The 19,414-nt window shown below is 41.2% G+C and overlaps 1 protein-coding gene across 3 annotated transcripts in view; it reads left to right on the forward strand.

The window, feature by feature from the left end:
- LOC123956836 (plasma membrane calcium-transporting ATPase 1-like) overlaps window positions 1–18,845 on the forward strand; it is a 121,382-nt gene extending 102,537 nt beyond the window's left edge. For all 3 annotated transcript variants that reach the window (XM_046029305.1, XM_046029306.1, XM_046029307.1), the window contains exons 14-21: window positions 28–115; window positions 400–506; window positions 2,871–3,062; window positions 5,924–6,137; window positions 6,385–6,596; window positions 6,895–7,002; window positions 8,532–8,714; window positions 17,025–18,845. In XM_046029305.1, the coding sequence (XP_045885261.1) occupies window positions 28–115; window positions 400–506; window positions 2,871–3,062; window positions 5,924–6,137; window positions 6,385–6,596; window positions 6,895–7,002; window positions 8,532–8,714; window positions 17,025–17,270 (1,350 nt within the window). In that variant the 3' untranslated portion in view covers window positions 17,271–18,845. The remainder of the gene's footprint in view (window positions 1–27; window positions 116–399; window positions 507–2,870; window positions 3,063–5,923; window positions 6,138–6,384; window positions 6,597–6,894; window positions 7,003–8,531; window positions 8,715–17,024) is intronic.
- The last annotated feature ends 569 nt before the right edge of the window (window positions 18,846–19,414 follow it).

Raw genomic sequence — 19,414 nt, forward strand, 5'->3', positions numbered from 1 at the left:
TTGATTATTCATGTTTTACATTTTCAGGTTGAGCAAGAGCGTCTGGACAAAGTTTGGCCTAAACTGCGCGTTCTGGCTCGTTCTTCGCCGACAGACAAACACACTCTGGTCAAAGGTGGGTTCATTCCTACAGGGATTCAGTAAAATATGACGATGAATATGATATATATTGTATATTCTTCAGTACATTTTAACACTGCTTTCACGTTTATTTGTCCTTGTGTACAAGGTGAGATAAGTGTGGTTTTAAGCCTACAGTAGATAGTTGTTACATGTATTTAAAGCTCTGACAGAAGAAGGGAATTAATTTTTCCTTCCTGTCTTTTCTGACATGTTCATACACTGAAATAGACTCTATTTATATAACAGAGAATTGTGTTTTTTGTTCCACTTGATCAGGCATCATTGACAGCACGGTGGGTGAAACTCGACAGGTGGTGGCAGTGACAGGAGATGGTACCAACGACGGCCCAGCCCTCAAGAAAGCTGATGTTGGCTTTGCCATGGTAACCGCTTTTTTTCTGTCGTCTTTGCTGCACCGCTCTTCACTGCTTCACTCGTCTGCTGCTCCAGTTTGCTCTGCATCATTACCAAAAGGGAAAAAAACAACAACTTTGAGTTAATTACATTTCTAATGCAGCCATGAAATGGGCATTTTCTCTAAACGTCAGCCACAGTGACTTTTGAGTTTAATCCCATGGATTCATTAAGATAGCTGTGAAATGGAATAATAAATCAATAAATGTTGAGCTTGGATGCCTCAGTTCATCAGCACAGTGGGATCTCACTCTGCCATGTTACTACGCCTTTTCTCCAAAGACCACCAACGGACAGAGAGAGACAACATGGATACTGGTTCTGTCTTATATACAATAAAAAATATCAGTCTTACATCCTGGTCACAAATAATTAACCATTCATTTAGTTAGCAATATCCTCATTCCTGATCTCAGTCCTTTAAACGACTACGTCAGTGAGTTTGCAAGTTTGATCCTATTAAGTCAAATACTTTATACTTTACATCACTACTAACTACTGTGTAATCCACCACAGTGAACATCATGCATTCATTTTTTTAATAGTTACATTAAAGATGTTGATAATGCTTTTTTTTATGCCATACAGAATTTAATATGGAACCAATGGCTGCCTGGAAGTTAAAGGAAAAATACATCTGATCATCTAAAACTACACAGTATGCATTAGTCAGCAAACAAATTAAACATTGTTTTGTAGTCAAGGAAGTAAAACTTGCAAACACACTGGTTTTGGCCCGTTTATATTGATTATCTGCTGAGAATCTGATATTTATGATTTAATTAGTAACATATCTGAACACCAAGCTGACAGTGAAATATTTAAAAATCAGTGCAGTTTACATCTTTGGCAGCTGAAAAACCAAAAAGGAAATAAAGCCCATAATGTTTTCTAATGTTTTCTATAGTGTCCTATAGTATCACTTCATGTAAATGCAGAACAGTGTTGGCATTTAATAATGACCTTGTCAGTCCCTACAAGGATAAACCAAGCAGAAATTTATTGAGTGACGATAATAACTTCAGTCCCGCGGAACAGCGGACGATCTGCCCAGTCGTGTTTACATGCCTAATTATACCATTGGTGAGAGCCCAACATAGTCTGAAAATAATAACACATGACATGCCAAGCTAAGACATGTAGTGACTGTGATTAAGCCTGTAAATAAGGGGTTAGTGGGTTCTGATGTGGGTTGTGTACCAACAGCAGCACTGAAAAATACTGCTGACATACAGACAAAGAGTGATTGAAACCTGACAGCTCTGCTCACTGTCAGTTTGTCACCAATGAATGTTTCAGCTGCTGCTGATTATTTGTTCATTAGATCAGAACAGATTCACATTGCGGCGTTTCTCCCATCATCAAAGAGTTACACTGAACAAATATATTTGTTATAGCCGATACTGATCCATTAAAAACACAGTACAGGGCCTGTGAATGAGCTCAGTAACATCAGCTGCCTCCAGTGTGTGTTGCTGTGACCTTTATTTACTATGGAAAGTCATCTGAACACCAGTGTCCCCTGCAGGCTGCTGAGCAGCTGCTGTGCTGTCAAACAGCACTCTGTCAGTAGTTATTGTTCCTAAATGCATCAGAGGCAGTCTGGGGATTTTAACCAGTGACCTTCCAGTCCTTGTGTGTCCCATTTGGAAGATTTTCAGTTTACACCCAAGTGTCCCTGTTCAATTATCACCCGTTCAGCTGGAAAACAGGGAGCGATCCACCTCCGTCTGTCTGGGAGAGTCTGACTCTGCAGAGAGACACAGAAACTCACATCACAGCTTCTTTATGGTTACTGTTAAAACAAGACTGCGTCTCCTGTTTGATTTTTACCACTGCGTCAGTTGATTGGGTTAAAATATTCTCACTTAAGCTGCATTGTCCTTTATACCAGGGGTGTCAAAGTCAAATCACCAGGGGGTAAACATGAACTTTGTTAGTGGATCAATTCATTGTTGTTTTGGGTCTGCACATTTACTGACTATAACACAAATATAGAATATCACTAGACTTGAATTTGAAAACCTTTTTTTCATCTGTCTTATTTTTTTATTTAAAAAAGAGGTTTAGTTCAGCATGGATGATCCTTTTTTTTTAATCATCATACTCTTTCAGACGAACCAGTTCTCACAATCCCAATATGACCAGTTTGGGATTCAGCGCATTAGAGCACTTAGTTTGTTGTTGTTGTTGTTCAGGGGAGTCAAACTCCCGAGCACATTGTCTTAAGTCTTTTTTATTCCTTTTAAAAGCTCGGCCTCAGCTACTGGCCAGTTATTCTGAGTTTCCATCTAAAATCAAAAACCTGATGGTCCACCTCTGCTTCTCGTCAGGGAATCGCCGGCACAGACGTGGCAAAGGAAGCGTCTGACATCATACTGACTGACGACAACTTCACCAGCATCGTCAAGGCCGTCATGTGGGGAAGGAACGTCTACGACAGCATCTCCAAGTTCCTGCAGTTCCAGCTGACCGTCAACGTGGTGGCTGTGATCGTGGCGTTCACCGGCGCTTGCATCACACAGGTAGGCTGAAGGATGCACACTGGCTCTGAACTTAATGTGGGACGACTGCCCATGGTGGCGTCACAGCTGCTTAGACACCAGGATGTATCCATTTTGAATCAGACAGTAATGATGGGCAGGTTGGTTACACATTTAATCAGTCTCTGTAACAACTGCCGTCTTTGGTGTTTTCGCATTTGTGTGCACATAATGTACAAATTAAAATAGAAAAATCCCATGTTTGTGTAATTGTCTTAAAAAAATCATCCACTAATGGACAGATATGCCAACTTTGGCCAGAGGTTAGACTGTGACGGTGATGTTTCATCCTGCACGGTGATTTTGACGGATCACTTTGACCGTTTGCACAAAAGAGGCCTGGGAGAATCCTGCCATTATGAAAACGATCATTAAAAAGGACGTTTCCACTTAATTTGCGTTAGAAATTAACTCAATCGGGACAGAATTCAAATAAAAATTACAAGCATGTCGCACTCAAATCCTGTTAGAGTCATGGAGTGTTCATTTTATTTTTCGTCTCAAAAGTTATTAGTCATCTCGTCAACTAATCAATGGTTTTAAAATATTCCCTCCAGACACATAGAGACAGAAAATACACTGCATTTTTTTGAGAACAGGAAATATACTTGTCTATATTACTTCAAGTTTTAAACTGAAGGATGAGTTGTGTTTTCCTACAATTACAGAACAAATTTTCCTCCACAGACTTTAAGCTTTAATGTCACCGAGTTTAAATGTTTCATATCCCTGCCATCAGTCAGGATGCTGATTCAGGATGCTCACGTTTGAATGAGAACTTGAAAAGATGAGAACGTGAGAACAAATAATGATGAAGACTGAGTTGTGTCATCCTGCTCATCTGTTAAAAAATCTGTACTTGTGATTAGTTATTTAGCATTTTTAGCCTTACTATAGTGTTTGATGCATCTGCTCTTACTACATCTGTACATTTCTTTTTGATCAAATCTCCACAGAAAAAAGGAAAAGGCGAGTTGTTTTTTTTATTTTGATGTGACCGTCTAAGCGCTGCGTGGAGGAGAGGCAGCCGTGTCACCTTTTTTTTTTTGTGTGTCTCTAATCAGAAAACTGAACTCCTGACACAATAAAAAAGAAAAGTAACTTGCGGTTGTGTATTAATTGAAAGGCTCACAGCTGGCAGGACAGATAACTAACTCGTCTACAGAGTAGAGAGCACAAAGTAGGCTAAGATACAGCCTGAAACCATGGCAACACGTCACCATCATAATCCTGAAATTTAACAGGGACTCAGCAGGTCTGTGGTCTCTGTGTTGTGTTTAGACTCACTGATCATCCAGCGCTTGGTTTCTGTTAGGCCACTGATATGTTGGCAGAGATCATTAAAAGATGGTAATCTGATTCATGTCTTTATTGTATGTACAGAGGACTGTCGTAGGTTTGATTTCAGAAGTGGAGGAGGTCCTTTGAAGTGTGTGTGTGCATGTATGTGCATTAGAATCAGTTTAGCAGATAACAGCAAGAGACAATTGTTAAGACCTGTGGAAAAATCATGTGGTTGCAGCAGATGGCCCTGTACCACCTGTACGGACTAGTCCAGTAGTAGTAGATTTTCAGCACCTACCTTTGGCAGCAGGTACACGTACCCCAAAATAAGGAACAACCGTGCAAAAAAAAAAACCCTCAATAACCCAAATAAATAAGATGTGGTAGCCTATGTAGGTTAGGTATTTATTTATTCACGATTTGAACTGCTTTGACCAAGGATACAGAGATCTCTGATGCAGTGTGTTGTTGCTGTTTTATATTCATTCTCTTTAGCTTTGGGGACATTTCCCTGTGTCCACAGTACCTGTACTTTTGTATGGCAATACAAATGGCCTCTTTGTAGACAGTAAGGTTTCTAAACTTAAAATGAAACTATACATATAACGATATAATTGGTTATTGTGCTTAATAATCACAGTATGATAAACTGTTAAAACACTAACACTACTTATGTTATGTTAAGGGGAACGCTAGGTAGTCTTGTGGCTCCAGAGGGAGTTGTGTTAAAGCTGATAAATTGCTTGTTGGGGCCAGAATCTCTGACCGAAGTGTTTGCAGTTGATTTGCATTGTGGGTAATAAAGTTGCCAGGTTTAGATAGAGAAGAATGTGTGGAATGAAGAAGTCACTATATCATGTTTAATTTCCTTGATAGAGACCTTTTGTAATAATTAATCTTGTATTTGCATCTTTGCTAAAAACTGTCACTGCCATATCTTCAGTTCAGCATCTTTTTAGGAGAACATGCACTGTATATAATTATATAAATGCATTTTTCTTTCTAAGTCTCGTGGCAAAGCAGTCACGTTGTTTTTTCCGTCCTGAATAGTGTCTGCAGGTCTTCCGCTCATTTTTGCCCTCAACAACATCCACCAATACATCCCCTCCCATGTGGAAATTATGCTCTTGGATCAACCACAATATGCAGTAACATTGTGCTCCATGCACACATCCAGCTTGCATGTACAAACATGCCTTTGGATTCCTCTGTGTTGACATGGTTGGTGTCCAAAGGCAGACACCACCAGGGGCTGCAGACATCACATCACAGTTGCAAGTAAAGTCAATGCAAAGACTCAGATTTGCACAAAGCAGCGTGAACTGAGGTGAAGACGTGTTTGTGCAAGTTGAAAATTATTAAAATTGAGAAGGAAAAAAAGGTTGTATTACTCTACTCAAAACATGCAGAGAGCAATAAGAAAAGGGAGAGTAACTGGAGGGAAATAACCAAAAGAAGAAGATGGAGATGTGTTACTGGTTGATATGTTTTGCTGTTTGCTCGCTCAGATTTCCATTCCTTCCTGTAAATTAAACTTCTGATGTCTCCCCATCCTGCAGGACTCTCCTCTGAAGGCTGTCCAGATGCTCTGGGTCAACCTAATCATGGACACTCTGGCGTCTCTCGCTCTGGCCACCGAGCCACCCACCGAGTCTCTGCTGTTACGTAGACCGTACGGCCGCAACAAGCCCCTCATCTCCAGGACCATGATGAAGAACATCCTGGGACACGCCGTGTACCAGCTCGTCATCATCTTCACGCTGCTGTTCACTGGTGAGTTAAACTAACAACATTCATTAGGAAAAGTGTTCAAACCAGATGAGCCATTCAACCCCTTCAACCAGAATCTGCCTGCTCGGTCATCTCAGTGGGAAAATATGAAGTATTGAAATTACTGTTCAGTTTATAAAAATATCAGTAAGTAAATCAATTTCAGAGGAGGTTCATTTTAAGATATTTATTATTTGCTGTCAAAAATCTATAGATTTGTTTTGTCTAACTTTCCTACATTGTTTCTCAGGTGAGACGATTTTCGACATTGACAACGGCCGTAACGCTCCCCTGCACTCACCGCCGTCGGAGCACTACACCATCGTGTTCAACGTGTTTGTCATGATGCAGCTTTTCAATGAAATCAACGCCAGGAAGATTCACGGAGAGAGGAACGTGTTCGAGGGCATCTACCGAAACCCCATCTTCTGCAGCGTCGTACTGGGGACCTTCGCCCTGCAGGTAACTCCATCATCATCACATACATCATCATCTAATGCAGTTATTCCAAAGGTTTTTCAATCAAACAGTTATTTTATAGATACATAAGATAAAATTTTATGAAACTAGGACATGAATATTAAAGGAGGGAGGAAGTGGGTCACGCCAAAAAGGTTAAAGGCCTGACTACACAGGGCCGATGCAGGAGAACCGCCAATGGTGTGCTTTGAAGTCAAGGACAGCATGACTTTTTAAAAACTGTAATTAAGAAGTCATTCACATCCACAACTTTATTTTTGTATGTTTCTTTCCTCATCAGATCGTCATTGTTCAGTTCGGAGGGAAGCCGTTCTCCTGCACAGCTCTGACCATCGACCAGTGGCTGTGGTGTGTGTTCATCGGTGTGGGAGAGCTGCTGTGGGGACAGGTGAGACCAGAAGCAGAACCACAGGTGTTCTGAACAAACAGCATCAGAGCCCGATGTGCACAAACAACATGTACTCAGGAGAAGATGAAGAGGTGGATACACGAGGTTTGTGGCTGCAAACTGTTGCCTGTCACGCTCGCGCTGCTGCAGCGTTGCCATCACGACCATTGCCATGGTAATAAGCTCAGCACATGAAAGCGGCGCGAGTTGTTTACAAGCGCAGAGGGAAAACAAACCCAGCGTGTCAGTCCCTCTGTGGATACACACACAAACACACCATTACATGCATGATCCTGTTAAAATGTACACACACACACAAACAGGCTTAGAGCACTAACATTAAATAGACAGAAAGTTCAGGCATAAGATGGCTGGTGGGTTCATTTGGAGGGCAGAGAGACAGAGAGATGCTGACAGGAACAGACTGATCTGAGGTCTGTGATTTGCTTTAGAGGTTGTTTCTAACACAGAGACAGAAGGTGACAGAAAAGAAGGAAATGCTGATGTGCAGCTGCTGCAGGAGGCTTGGTGTGCCTCTCTCCTATCTTTTTTTAACTGAACAAAGAACAATTTGCGGTGCTGTCTTACCGCTGCCGTCTTGACAAAGCGCTCCAGGATGCTTTTTCTTCAAGTGTTTGTGCATAGCAGTTGTAATGCTGTGATAAGTCATTTTCAGCTTGCAGAGCTTACGGAGTACCACATTATTTGGTATCTGTGGAAAATACTTCCAAACTTTAGATGGTCAAGTATGAGGTTTTTTTAGTTTTAGCTGCAGCTTTTTCTCCGAGGGGAATCCAGTCACAGAACCTCACCGAGACGCGCCGACACATGTTATGCAAATCGACGTATTTCTGTAATCAATAACGTTGATTATAATTCAACACACCATTACTGAGTCTACATCTGATGTCTATGTGATTAATTTAAAGATAACATATGTAATCATTATAATAGTAACAAAAAAAGGAACACAGCAAAATTAATTTTACAGGATTTACGTACAAAGATAATTGTTCTTTTTCAGTAATTCTCATATGTTGTATTTTATCGAATGCCATTTAAATCAATATTTATTACATAAATTAAATACACTGATAAATATATTCCTATGAAATAAATTCTAAAATACATGAGGCAAATATATAAGTAAATATAAATATATAAATTAATCAATATACTTAATTTATTAAATAATTTTTTATTTAATTTCACATTTAAATCACAGAGAGGCAGAGCAGGATGCCAGGGGTGCCAGGAGCCAGACCCGACAAGAAAACCACCTCAGTACGGTTTTCCCTGTCGTCAGAGAACCACACCCCCTTGATTTGAATATAACAGAGCAGGGAAATTGATGTGGCATTATGAAATAAAAGGCCAACAAATTGGCTCCAGAAACACTGCATCCTACATTTCCCATGATGCAGCTGAATCAAATCTTTTTGCTAATCCCTCTTTGTTGAACCTCTGCCTGGTAAACATGGTTCAGTGGAGGGATCCTTTAACAACACAGTATTTTTATTTTTTCTCAGCTGATCTCAGCCATCCCGACCCACCATCTGAAGTTCCTGAAGGAGGCAGGTCACGGCAGCACGAAGGAGGAGATCCACGAGGAGCAGATGACGGAGGGCGCCGACGAGATCGACCACGCTGAGATGGAGCTGAGGAGAGGCCAGATCCTCTGGTTCAGAGGTCTGAACCGCATCCAGACACAGGTACGACCACCGCGCCTCACAATTACTTTATAACTAACATAACTTTTCATTTCAAGGTTTTTCTGATATCAGGCAATTATTGTTTATGAAGACAATGACATGACTCAAATATCCGTTCTGTCATGAGAGCTGCAGAAACCATCATTTGCCATGGTGATGCAGGACTGGGCAGTTGTCTCACTGGTGAATTGTTGTTTTAACCTTTGGAAGCTGTTCAGGTAAACAGTTGTCGTCTGAAAAAAACATACTTAAATAAAATTCAGCTGCACCCTCCACCTCACCATCATCATTCTCCAAAAATCTAACAATCGTCTGCTGAACCAGAGTTGAAGAACTGAGAGTCACAATGTCCCAGCAGAGACGTTGTGTTTCATCTAACTCATGAGGTCAAAGTGACACAGAAATATCCTGCCTGGATTGTAATCTTCACACATGAAGCAGAGATCAGACTACATGATTACAGCCCGATAATGGTCCGATCCGACAGACAGGGAGGTCGACACTCACTCGTGTTGTCTTGTATCGTCTGTCATCGTGGATGACAACAGGCGCAGCATCTAGGAGGCCTCACCATGATCTGACAAAAAGCCAAGCAACCCAGAAGTCATATGTCGTCTCTTGTACGAATTTGATAACTTCTACCACATGTTTGATGATGTTGATCAAAAGGAGCCCAGAGCGCTCTTCAACTGTATGAATGATGATGTTGCTGCTGTCAGGTGAGAGAGTCCTGACACCTTCCTGATCTTCTCTGTTCAAGCTGTGAAAGTCTGCAAGCTCTCATTGGTCGGGTTCATCCGGTAGATTGCTTTGCCTGCAGCGACACAGCTGTTAACAAGATTGACTGACTGAAAATGGTAGACTGTTGGATGTGTGGATACACGCCAAAGTCAGAGAAAGACCTGCAACATGCAATATTTGCAAGACGTTACGGGTCTCAAGAGAGACCTGGCCAAGGTAGCAGCCATACATAAACGAAAAATATTTAAATGCCACATATACAACATGACAAAATTCACAATCAAGCAAAAAAACATTAACAAAAAGTACAGCTATTCAAACACAATGACCTCTCAAGAAAACAACCACATGCCTCCTTCACCACATTCTTTATGATGCTTTAAAATTTATCAATTGATAGACACGTTTCTAATTTGAGATATTTTTGCAAATTATTTCATGGCCAGGGTGCATAGTATGAAAATGCAGTTTTCCTCAGATCTGTCAAAAAACCTGGGACAAAACCTGGGTACTTACTACAAAGGGGGGAACGACAAGTCGTTCATCATGTTAAAGAAAACTTGTCGTGACAATAGCGAGTGCTCTGCTGCTGCTTACATCTATTCTGCGACCAGCAGCAGGAAACATGAAGTAAGAAAATTCAGCAATTTATTTAGTTGATATTTGCTGAACCATAAAGTAAACTTAATATTATTTCCAATGTATTGTTTTTACTTAAGCATCTATGGCTTCTCCAGCTGTTGCACATCACCCCCCCAGCGAGGAGAAAACACAGAAAAATGAGTCCACACAGGATCAATGACTATCACAGATTTGTGATAAGTCAAGTCAAGTAGAACTTTATTTGTCCCCAGGAGGGAGTTGTTGTGCAGTGGTAACAGTAAAAACACACAATATCAAAGCACACACATGGCTGGTTAAATAAAACCCACATATATTAAGAAGTAGACCAATATAAAAAACAACGTAGAGTACATACGATGGTCATTCTGATTTAACCTTTACTATTGGAGTTTAGCAGTAAAAGGGCTGAAGGAGTCTTAAAACCCGAAGGAAACTTCAAAACTCTAGGTGCAGGAGGTGGGTGCCTTTAAACTCGCGCTGGTAGCAAACATGGGTCTGGACACAGTTAAATTATTATTATCATTATCATCATCATAATTATAAAATCTGCGGTGAAAACACATCACCTTCTTTGGTTTAGCTATGATACTATGAGTGAAGAGATATCTACCAAACAAACTACCTAAAAAGATTCATTGAGGGATTCAAAAGGCTTCAGATTTGATAAAACATGATCAGTATAATTTTAAATAAGACACACAACAAAACAGTAGGATGAGACTTTCAGTTTCTTTGCATTTATAAGTTGCAAGGTGCTAGAAGACAAGTACATTATTTTTCTGTGGGAGTTAAACGAGAGAGAGAGAGTGAGTGCGTAGTTCTCTTCTTGATGCAAGTGAGGACCAACCTACTGTTTCATACATATTTACCAGATTGCACAATGGTAAAAACTGCATCATATTTTTTAAGGTGGAATGAGCAACATGAGAGTGCAGGATGTCTCCATAGTCAAGCACAGACTTGACAATTGATTGATTGTTCTCTTATAAAAAAAAAAAAAAAAGCACATGCCGAAATCTTTATGCATAAACCACACTGAGATTACTGTAGCAGCATCAGACGACCTGATTGGTTGTTTGAGTCTCTGTCTTTACGTTGTCTCCTCTGTGACACAAACTGTCCTCCACATTCAACATGTTCAGCCAAATGTTTGCGTTAGAAAACACAGTGTGGGTTAAACTGGAGATATTTAACACACACACACACAATGCAATTCGCTGTCCAGTTAATTTCACACTCTGCTGCTGAGCTTCAATACGGAACCACTTTATTAAAAAGAAATTAAAGACAGCATTCAGCGTGGAACAGAAAGCTTGCTGGATAATTTTATTCCTCAGTCAGTCAGTGTTGGAGGTAAACAGCAGCACCTTCACATTGCCATCTTCCCCTGTGACTCATCTCACAGTCTGGGACTTCGCAGTGTGCGTGTCTGTGTGTGTGTGTGTGTGTGTGTTATCCTCCTACAGGTTAGATCAAGACTCACTAAGAATTAGCATGTCCACAGGCAGTCCCATTCTGTCCCTATGGGGTTCATTAGCCTCGATGCTAACACCCACCTACAGTAACAGCAGCTGACTCTCTGCTCCCACACACACTCAGTCGGTGAGAGAGGTCAGGTGTATTCCTCTCAGCAGTGGACTTATTTGTAGTTATTGTGGCCGGAGGGTAAACACATGTGAATTAATAATAACTAATACCTTCTTCTGCCTTGTCCTCTTGGGTTTTTCTGCTTGACCTTGCTGAAGCTCTCTGCCTTGTCTGAGAAGTCTATCTGAGAAGTCTCAAAAACTCAAACTGACACAATATCAGACTTTACTGCCCGTCGTCCTTCCCAGGAACAACATTATCTTATCTGATACCTTAATCACTGTGTTTCTGCAACAGTTATACATACACACTTATTTTAAGTGGCTATAATTGATATTTTTATATTAACAGGATAAAAATGACAATGTGAAAGGTGTCACTCATATTAATGAATTCATAGAGAATCATCACATTAATCTGCAGCTACTCTCGACTTCATAGTGAGTTTCAGCTCACTATTTATCTGTCCGACACACAACTTTACTATTTTGAATCACTCTTGTTGCTCTCATAGCGACGCTTTTGGCCGTAGTAAGCAGCAGTTTTCAGCAAAAATACATGATAGCAGAAAGACACATTTAACAAATAGCTAGTGAACACAGCGGAACATTTAGCAGCTAAAGAACCATGTATTTCCCTCAAGAGTTGGTAGAGACCAACAACGGAGCTAAAAGAGAGTGAGTATTCGACTTACAATCGAATGACTCCAAATAAATGATAATGTTGCTCGGTAACTGTTTGATGTGTAATTAAGCAACGGAGTTCCCCATATCAGCTTAAAAAATGTTGATTTGCAAATCTTGTGTTCAAACTTGTTTCCGCTCCCCCCCAGTGGCCAAAGAAATCAGTTAATGCAGGTTTAATAGCCGAGGTTTGAAGTTAATTCTCGACCTGGAAACAATAGTTAAGAAAACAATTATTAGAAGCTAGATGAGAAGTCCTTAAAGTCCTGGATGGAAATTTCAACATCTACAATTTCATGACAACTTGGCAACTTCAGATCATTTGATATGATCAAAAGCTGCTGAGCGGACAGGCGGGTGCAGGCTTTATGTCAGTCGAGGTGGAAACCCTGATTCCGATGCGTGGAGTGTCGGAAAGTAACCTTCATCTGCCCTTTGTGAAGCCGCAGAGCGTCACGAAAGAAGGAAGTGATGCGAGGAGGATCAGAAAGAAAGCCCTTGCCCTCTTCTGTCTCTCCACCATCAGAAACAATGCAAAGAAAAGAGCTCTCTCCTTTCCCGTCATGTCTGTGTATCTGTAATATCAGTCTGTCATCCTCCTGGGATGGGAGGATGAGGGGATGGAGGGGGAGGCAACGAAAGGCTGCAAGCTAATTAGGTTTTTATCTCTCCACGCTCCTCTTCCTGTCCTCCTCCTCTCTAATCCTGGTGGGCAGCGTTGTGCCGCTCAACGCCTCGACAGTCAAACACAGTGGGGGAATAATTGGTACAAGCAGCACCTCGCTGCCGAAACTTTATCAGTCATTCCAAGTGACACAGTTTCTCCTCTTTCTCCTGTCTCCACTCGTTCTTCTCTCAAAGTGCTTTCAGCCTGATTCAACAGCTCTTTATTCGTTGTCTCCTTCATCCCTTCATTCTTTTCAGAGCTTCTGGATTTTTACATTTTGCTTTTCACTAACTAAATGACAGCTTTCTCTGTCTTTATGCTGTTTCTCTCAAATGTTCCTCCTCTTCCCCTCAAACCTGATCTCTCCCTAGTCCACTTCTTCTAGTCTTTGTTTCCGTCTCATGTTCTTCTTTGTCCCTGTACCAACTTGATGATGATGTCTTTCTGAGTAGGTAATACCATGGAAAGATATGTTACTAAGTTTTTAACATTAATGCTAGTTCAAAAGAAACAAAATCCAAATGTCTTTATACTCCAGTGTTTTGGTTTTTTTTGCCAAAAATAAAAGATCTTTGCCTGAGTGGTTTAAATCTGGAAAAAGTGTATGTGTGTATATATATATATATATATATACGTATATTCATCTCCACTTAATAATATGTAATAACATGTGATCTGTATGTAAATTTTTTATCTAGATAATGGAGAAACTCATGGTAATGGAGGGGTAAATGCAGCAGAACACATAACATCTAGATTTGACCATCTGGATCTGGTCTGATTCACATCTGTACAGTTTTGAAACAATCCAGATTAAAATCCACCCATCAAGTTGTATAAGGCCTTTTCCTGCTATCTCAAGCTGCTCTTTAAAAAGATCCAGACGAGCACTTCCTTTGCAAAGGGAAATAACCCCTAACTTCTCCAGAAGTCTTTCTTTTTCCTGTTTCCTCTGTTTCTCCGCTATCTAACGGTGTGTTGTGGGTGTCCTTCCTTCAGATGGATGTGGTCTATACCTTCCAGACGGGCCAGGCACCGGTGCCCGGTGCCCTGCGCCGCCAGCCGTCCGTCGTCAGCCAGCACAATGACGCCACTGCTGCCAAAACTCTCTCTAGCCCCACCCACCTAGGGCTTAGCTCCTCCTCCTCTCTCACCAACTCGGCCGGGGCTCCGCCCCCTGCTGCTACTGCTTCCTCCTCTACTGCAGGCAGTGAGTCTGTGACCAGAGGCCAGCTAACATCACGCTTCATCCAGCTGGACTTTTTTTCTCTGTTTCAACTGCATGAAACACTGAATGCTGCATGACTCACTAAATCATCACACTGTTTCTGCCAACAGCGGATGTCTGAACATCCTGAACTAATCTAAAACATCAGAATGATTATCTGAGTGTTATTATAATTATTGTTATTATAAACAACTGACGGATATTATTATAATAATTATAGTAATTACACAATCCACATTTTGGGGGAAAAAGACTTTATTCTCTTTATTTCTGAGAGTGAGATGAGAAGATGGATATCAATCTCATGTCTGTGTGTTAGGTCAGAACGTGGTTAGCCATCTTAGCAAAAAGAAACAGCTAGCCTGGCCCTGTCCAAAGCTCGAAAATACACGTATAAATATACACCTATAAAGCTCACAAATTAACACACTCTAAAACAAGAGTGCAAATTTCAGTCTTTTTTTATAATTTTTTTAAATTAAATTATATATATTAGTGAGCCGTTTCTACAGTTTCACATCTTCAAAATGAGCCAGTGGGCTTGGGGCTGACACAGACAGAAGTCAGAAAGTCCTGAGAGATTAACTAACACAGCGTTGCCTTCTAGTCTTTTCATTAGAGGTGCTGACAATAAGAAAAACATGGCCAGCTTTATTCTAAAAAAAAAAAACATCTAAAAGCTCAAAAAATTTGCTTACAGACAACCTGCTCCATGTGTTTCCATCTCTGAACTCCACACTGTTTCTATGTGCTTTCTACTTCGCCTTCCTCTGCTTTTCCATCTCCATCTTAATCTCGTTCTCCTCCTTTTTTAAATACCTTTCATCACCTCTCAGCCTGCTGCTTCTCCTCCTGCATGTCATGGAGATTTAAACTCTTAACATGCTTCTATTAACCCTGACATGACTTGCTGCCTGACGAGTCGATGACAGACACACGTGGCCAACAAGAAGAGAAAGAAGCTTTGAATCGCTCTGATTTGTGAAAGAGATCCTTCTTATACTTTCTTTGTTGATTTTTTTCCTGTTTTATCTGAGGCGACAGCCTGGGCAGCGAGATAAATTAATGGGTTAATCCTGAGCAGGGTTGAATCTGTCAGGCTCAGCAAGTCTCTCATGGTTTAACAGCCAAGAGCTTTTTAACTTGAGAGCTGTGTTGTGTGTGGTGGTTGCATGTATGCTCTAAGCCTGCAGCTCTCATGTGGTTCAGTAATAGAGAGCTTTGAACTGCAGGGTTATTAATTATGATGAAGAGTGTCTGCTGGTGCGTATAAATCAGTGTGATCAGCTGCAGCCTCTGTGGATTCATGACAGAGGAAGCGGTTTAAGGCAGAGAGAAGAGAGCAGCTAGAGGACAAAATGATTCTGGTTCTAAATATGATTATAAATACTTAACAGTGTGCATGTGTTTGTTGTTTTTCCCGTGTGTGTGTGTGTGTGTGTGTGTGTGTGTGTTGTTTACTGGGGCCGGTATCGTTTGAAGATTTTCTATACTAGTGCTGACACCATCAAGGCTCAATTACCAGTTGGCAAAGCGAGCCTTAGACCCCCAAGGGCCCCCAAAGTCACAGTTTTCCTGCATGTCCGTTGGCTTTTGCTATTTATACATATTTGTTTACACATCAAAATTTGTTTAATTGCAAATTTGTTAGTGAATTTGCACATTGATGTATAATATCAACACATTTGGGTCCTGTTTTATCAGATAACCTGTGCAGCCGTACAAGAACTTTGTCAGAGTAGGGAATCAGGGCCTATCTGATCAGAAAAGGTCAGCAAGATGATGAATGTGACTTTTCAGTTATATATACTAGTTTCGGCCTACACCAAAAAAGAACTGAGGTTCAGTACCCAGCCCTAATGTTTGCTGGGTGTTCATTATGTGGGGGAACACAACTTGACTGCAAAGTCACACTATGAGGACCTGTGTTGCCTCTAATTAATCTGACCATGTATATGAAACTATCCTAACTTGAATAAATTAATAATGAATGAATAAAATGTCAAATAAAATAATATAAGAAAAGAAAGTCAACAAGACTTTGGTGGTCTTGTCTGTTTTTATGTAAATAAAAATACAAGTCCCCATAATGTAAATCATTCCATTTTAGGGTGAAGACTTGGTTTAAGGTTAGGTTAGAAGAGAAGGTAATTAATGTAAGTGAATGTAATGTCCTCTGATGTGATGAAGATGATTCTGTGTGTGTTTGTGTGTGTGTGGGGGCGGGGGTTACTATATTTATCCAAAAACCGGAGTCCAGCAGCTTTGTGGGGACCACTGTGCTGGACCCCACAAGTTTAAAGGGTCAAGACTTGGTTTTAGGGTTCAGGGTAGAATTAGGTTAGAGGTAGGGGGTAGGGCAAGGGTTAACGTAAGGCATGTAGTTATGAAGGTTAAGGTTAGGGTAAGATGCTAGGGAATGCATTATGTCAATGACGGCTCCTCGCGAAGATAGTGCCACCTGTTGGTAGAGTTTTTTGTTGCAGTTTGTCTTCCTGCACTCGGCTGCCTCCAACATCATCATTGTATTTTCTTTTAACTTTTTGTGTTGATGTTTGTGGACATTATTTTTTGTTATCCCACCATGTTCTCATCCAGCCAACCTCTGTTTGACCAGTTGTGTTTTGTGGTTTTGCACCTCCCCGCCCAGATTCAGATGCACAACCACCATGTGTACCATCAGTCCCTGCAGCCTGCTTGACATCACTCTGTCATAACAATGGAGTCTGTAGCTGCCCATCTGCTTATCCTCTGACGTTTCTTTTCTTCCTTTGTTTCAGATTAAGGTGGTGAACGCGTTCCGTAGCTCCCTGTACGCCGGGCTTGAGAGCCCAGAGTCCCGTAGCTCCATCCACAGCTTCATGGCCCATCCTGAGTTCGTCCCACTGTCTGAGGAGGAGGCTCGCATCCCCCCCATCAAGGAGACTGGAGACGAGATCGACCCCCTCCCCAGCGCCTCCTCTAGGGCGGGGGGAGGAGGAGAGCCGCCCAGCGCCTTCCCCCACAGCCGCGAGTCATCCATCTGAGCTCCTTTTTCTCCTCCCTCCTCTCTGTCAGCATCATCTGTCATCACACCAACTGAACTGTCGCACTGAGGAGGGAAGTCATCACTCTGCTCATCCCCTCATTCTGCACACACACATTCTTCACACCGTCTTCACCCCTCTCAGTCATTCCTGCCACGTTGTGTTTTACATACTGACTGTGGCATCGTCCTGCCTGTAAGTTTGTCCCTCCACCACCACAATCACACGCATTGTATCAGCAGAGGGTGGAGTCCAGAGTCTCCACTGTGGAAGGCTTGTCCTTGTCCATTCATGTATATTTTTTACTTGATGATCCTTTTGAAAAGCTTTTAAACTTTGTTGGGTTCGATCTTTGCGGGACTCGCAGCAGCATGTCGTGTTCTGTACTCGCTTCATTCCTGCGTAACGCTCTCAAAAACGGCACCGAACTTTTCAAAAGAGTGCAGTGATTCTCATGTACATACGCTTTTCGGCTCCTCCACACAGCTAATAGCCGGGTTTGGTGATCAGAAGATTTTTAGGCAAAAGCAAAAATGTAATCCTTTTGTTTTTGTTTTTTTTAACGATCGTAAAATCATGGTTGATTCAGACTCCTGAGAATGTCTTGTGAGTGTGACACTACAGTCTTCAAGGTTTAGTTGTTAAAAAATTGTTCTTCCCTTTATCGTTTTTGTATGTGATGGTTTTTCTTTAGCTGCTGTGTTGCATGTGGAAGGACCGAATGTTTACTACCCAAAAATATCTAACATGGCGGCGCCCAGAGCAGAGCTGCTCAATGGGGGTCTGATCTCATCTCATCCAGTCAGGGTTCTGGTTCTCTCTGCCCCTCCCCCAGTACGTCCACATTGTTGATAGGAAGCACGAGTGTGGTTCATGTTTCCCCATCTAGTAGGATGCATGTTATGTTTCATTCGTGTTGAGTCGCATGATAACTTAGGAATGAATATTTGCGATTGTGTTTAGACATGTGTGTTAGTCTACAGCAGCGTCGGTTCATAGCTCCACTAACTTCCTGTCTGTAGGACTGAACATCCTGTTAACACAACAAGACAAGAGCTGACTCATCATTACTCAGCTCATGTTGAGGAAACAGCAGCAGGGCAGCTAAAGCCCTGAAATACTCCTTGCAGGGTTCGTACAAAGTATTTGAAAGTTGGAGAAATGCTTAATTTGAACTTTTATGTTTTCAAGGTTCGTAATATGCTTGAATTCAAATTAAGTCCTTGAAAAATGCTTGATTTTTAACATAATCTGGTGTTTCATCTACACACTCTTTCATGTAAACCAAAAATCTTTTAATATTTGAAATGAAACTGTTTTTTTGTTTGACTTTTTTTGTTGTCTCCTGGCGTCTCACACCAGACGTGGAGTGGAGCTGCTTGACTGACACGGCCACCGAAATGAAAAGGGGGCGTTTTTGCGTTCCCCTCCACGTCAGGTATAAACCCGACATCATGAGGGCATTGAAGATAGCTAACTAACTATTGTACCTGCTCATCAGCTACTATTGACAACTGGCTGGCAAACGAAAAATAAAAAATGACTCCTAAGAGGAGCCAAATTGATTCATAGCTAGATAAGTCTTTGCCTTGTTTATTCCTAACCTGGAAATTAGCAAGCATTAAATAATCATGTTCAAAACTAATATAAACAGCTGCTAAAATAAAAGTGACAATACATTGATTACTGTGGGTATAAAAGAATTTTGTAAACCTTATTTTTGCAATTAAAAAAAAACAATTTAAATGTGATGGTAAAGGCAAGGGGAGTCTGGACATTTTTGCTTTAGGTACCTTGAAAGAGCTTGAATTGCACTTTTGAAAATCTGTACGAACCCTACTACAGTAGGTGTATCCATAGGTGGACCTGTAGGCGAGTAAACTCTGCGTACAGTACGTGTGGCCCTAAATTTTGTGGTTCCTTGCAAACGTGATTCATCCATGCATACCCATGCTGGGTTGCACTGATAAAATGAGGCCGACAAGAAAGGATGCAGCATTCCCTGAAAATTATCTTTCCGCTCCACTTGTCTATGTTTGTACCAGCAACTGTGCACTGAGCTCGGTGCTGGTTTCAGTTCAATTAGGTTAACAAATAGACACAGACGGAAACGAAAATACTCCAGGGATGAACGTTATCACTCA

The sequence above is a fragment of the Micropterus dolomieu genome, linkage group LG18 (assembly GCF_021292245.1).
Source record: "Micropterus dolomieu isolate WLL.071019.BEF.003 ecotype Adirondacks linkage group LG18, ASM2129224v1, whole genome shotgun sequence".
NCBI classification, from domain to species: domain Eukaryota; kingdom Metazoa; phylum Chordata; class Actinopteri; order Centrarchiformes; family Centrarchidae; genus Micropterus; species Micropterus dolomieu.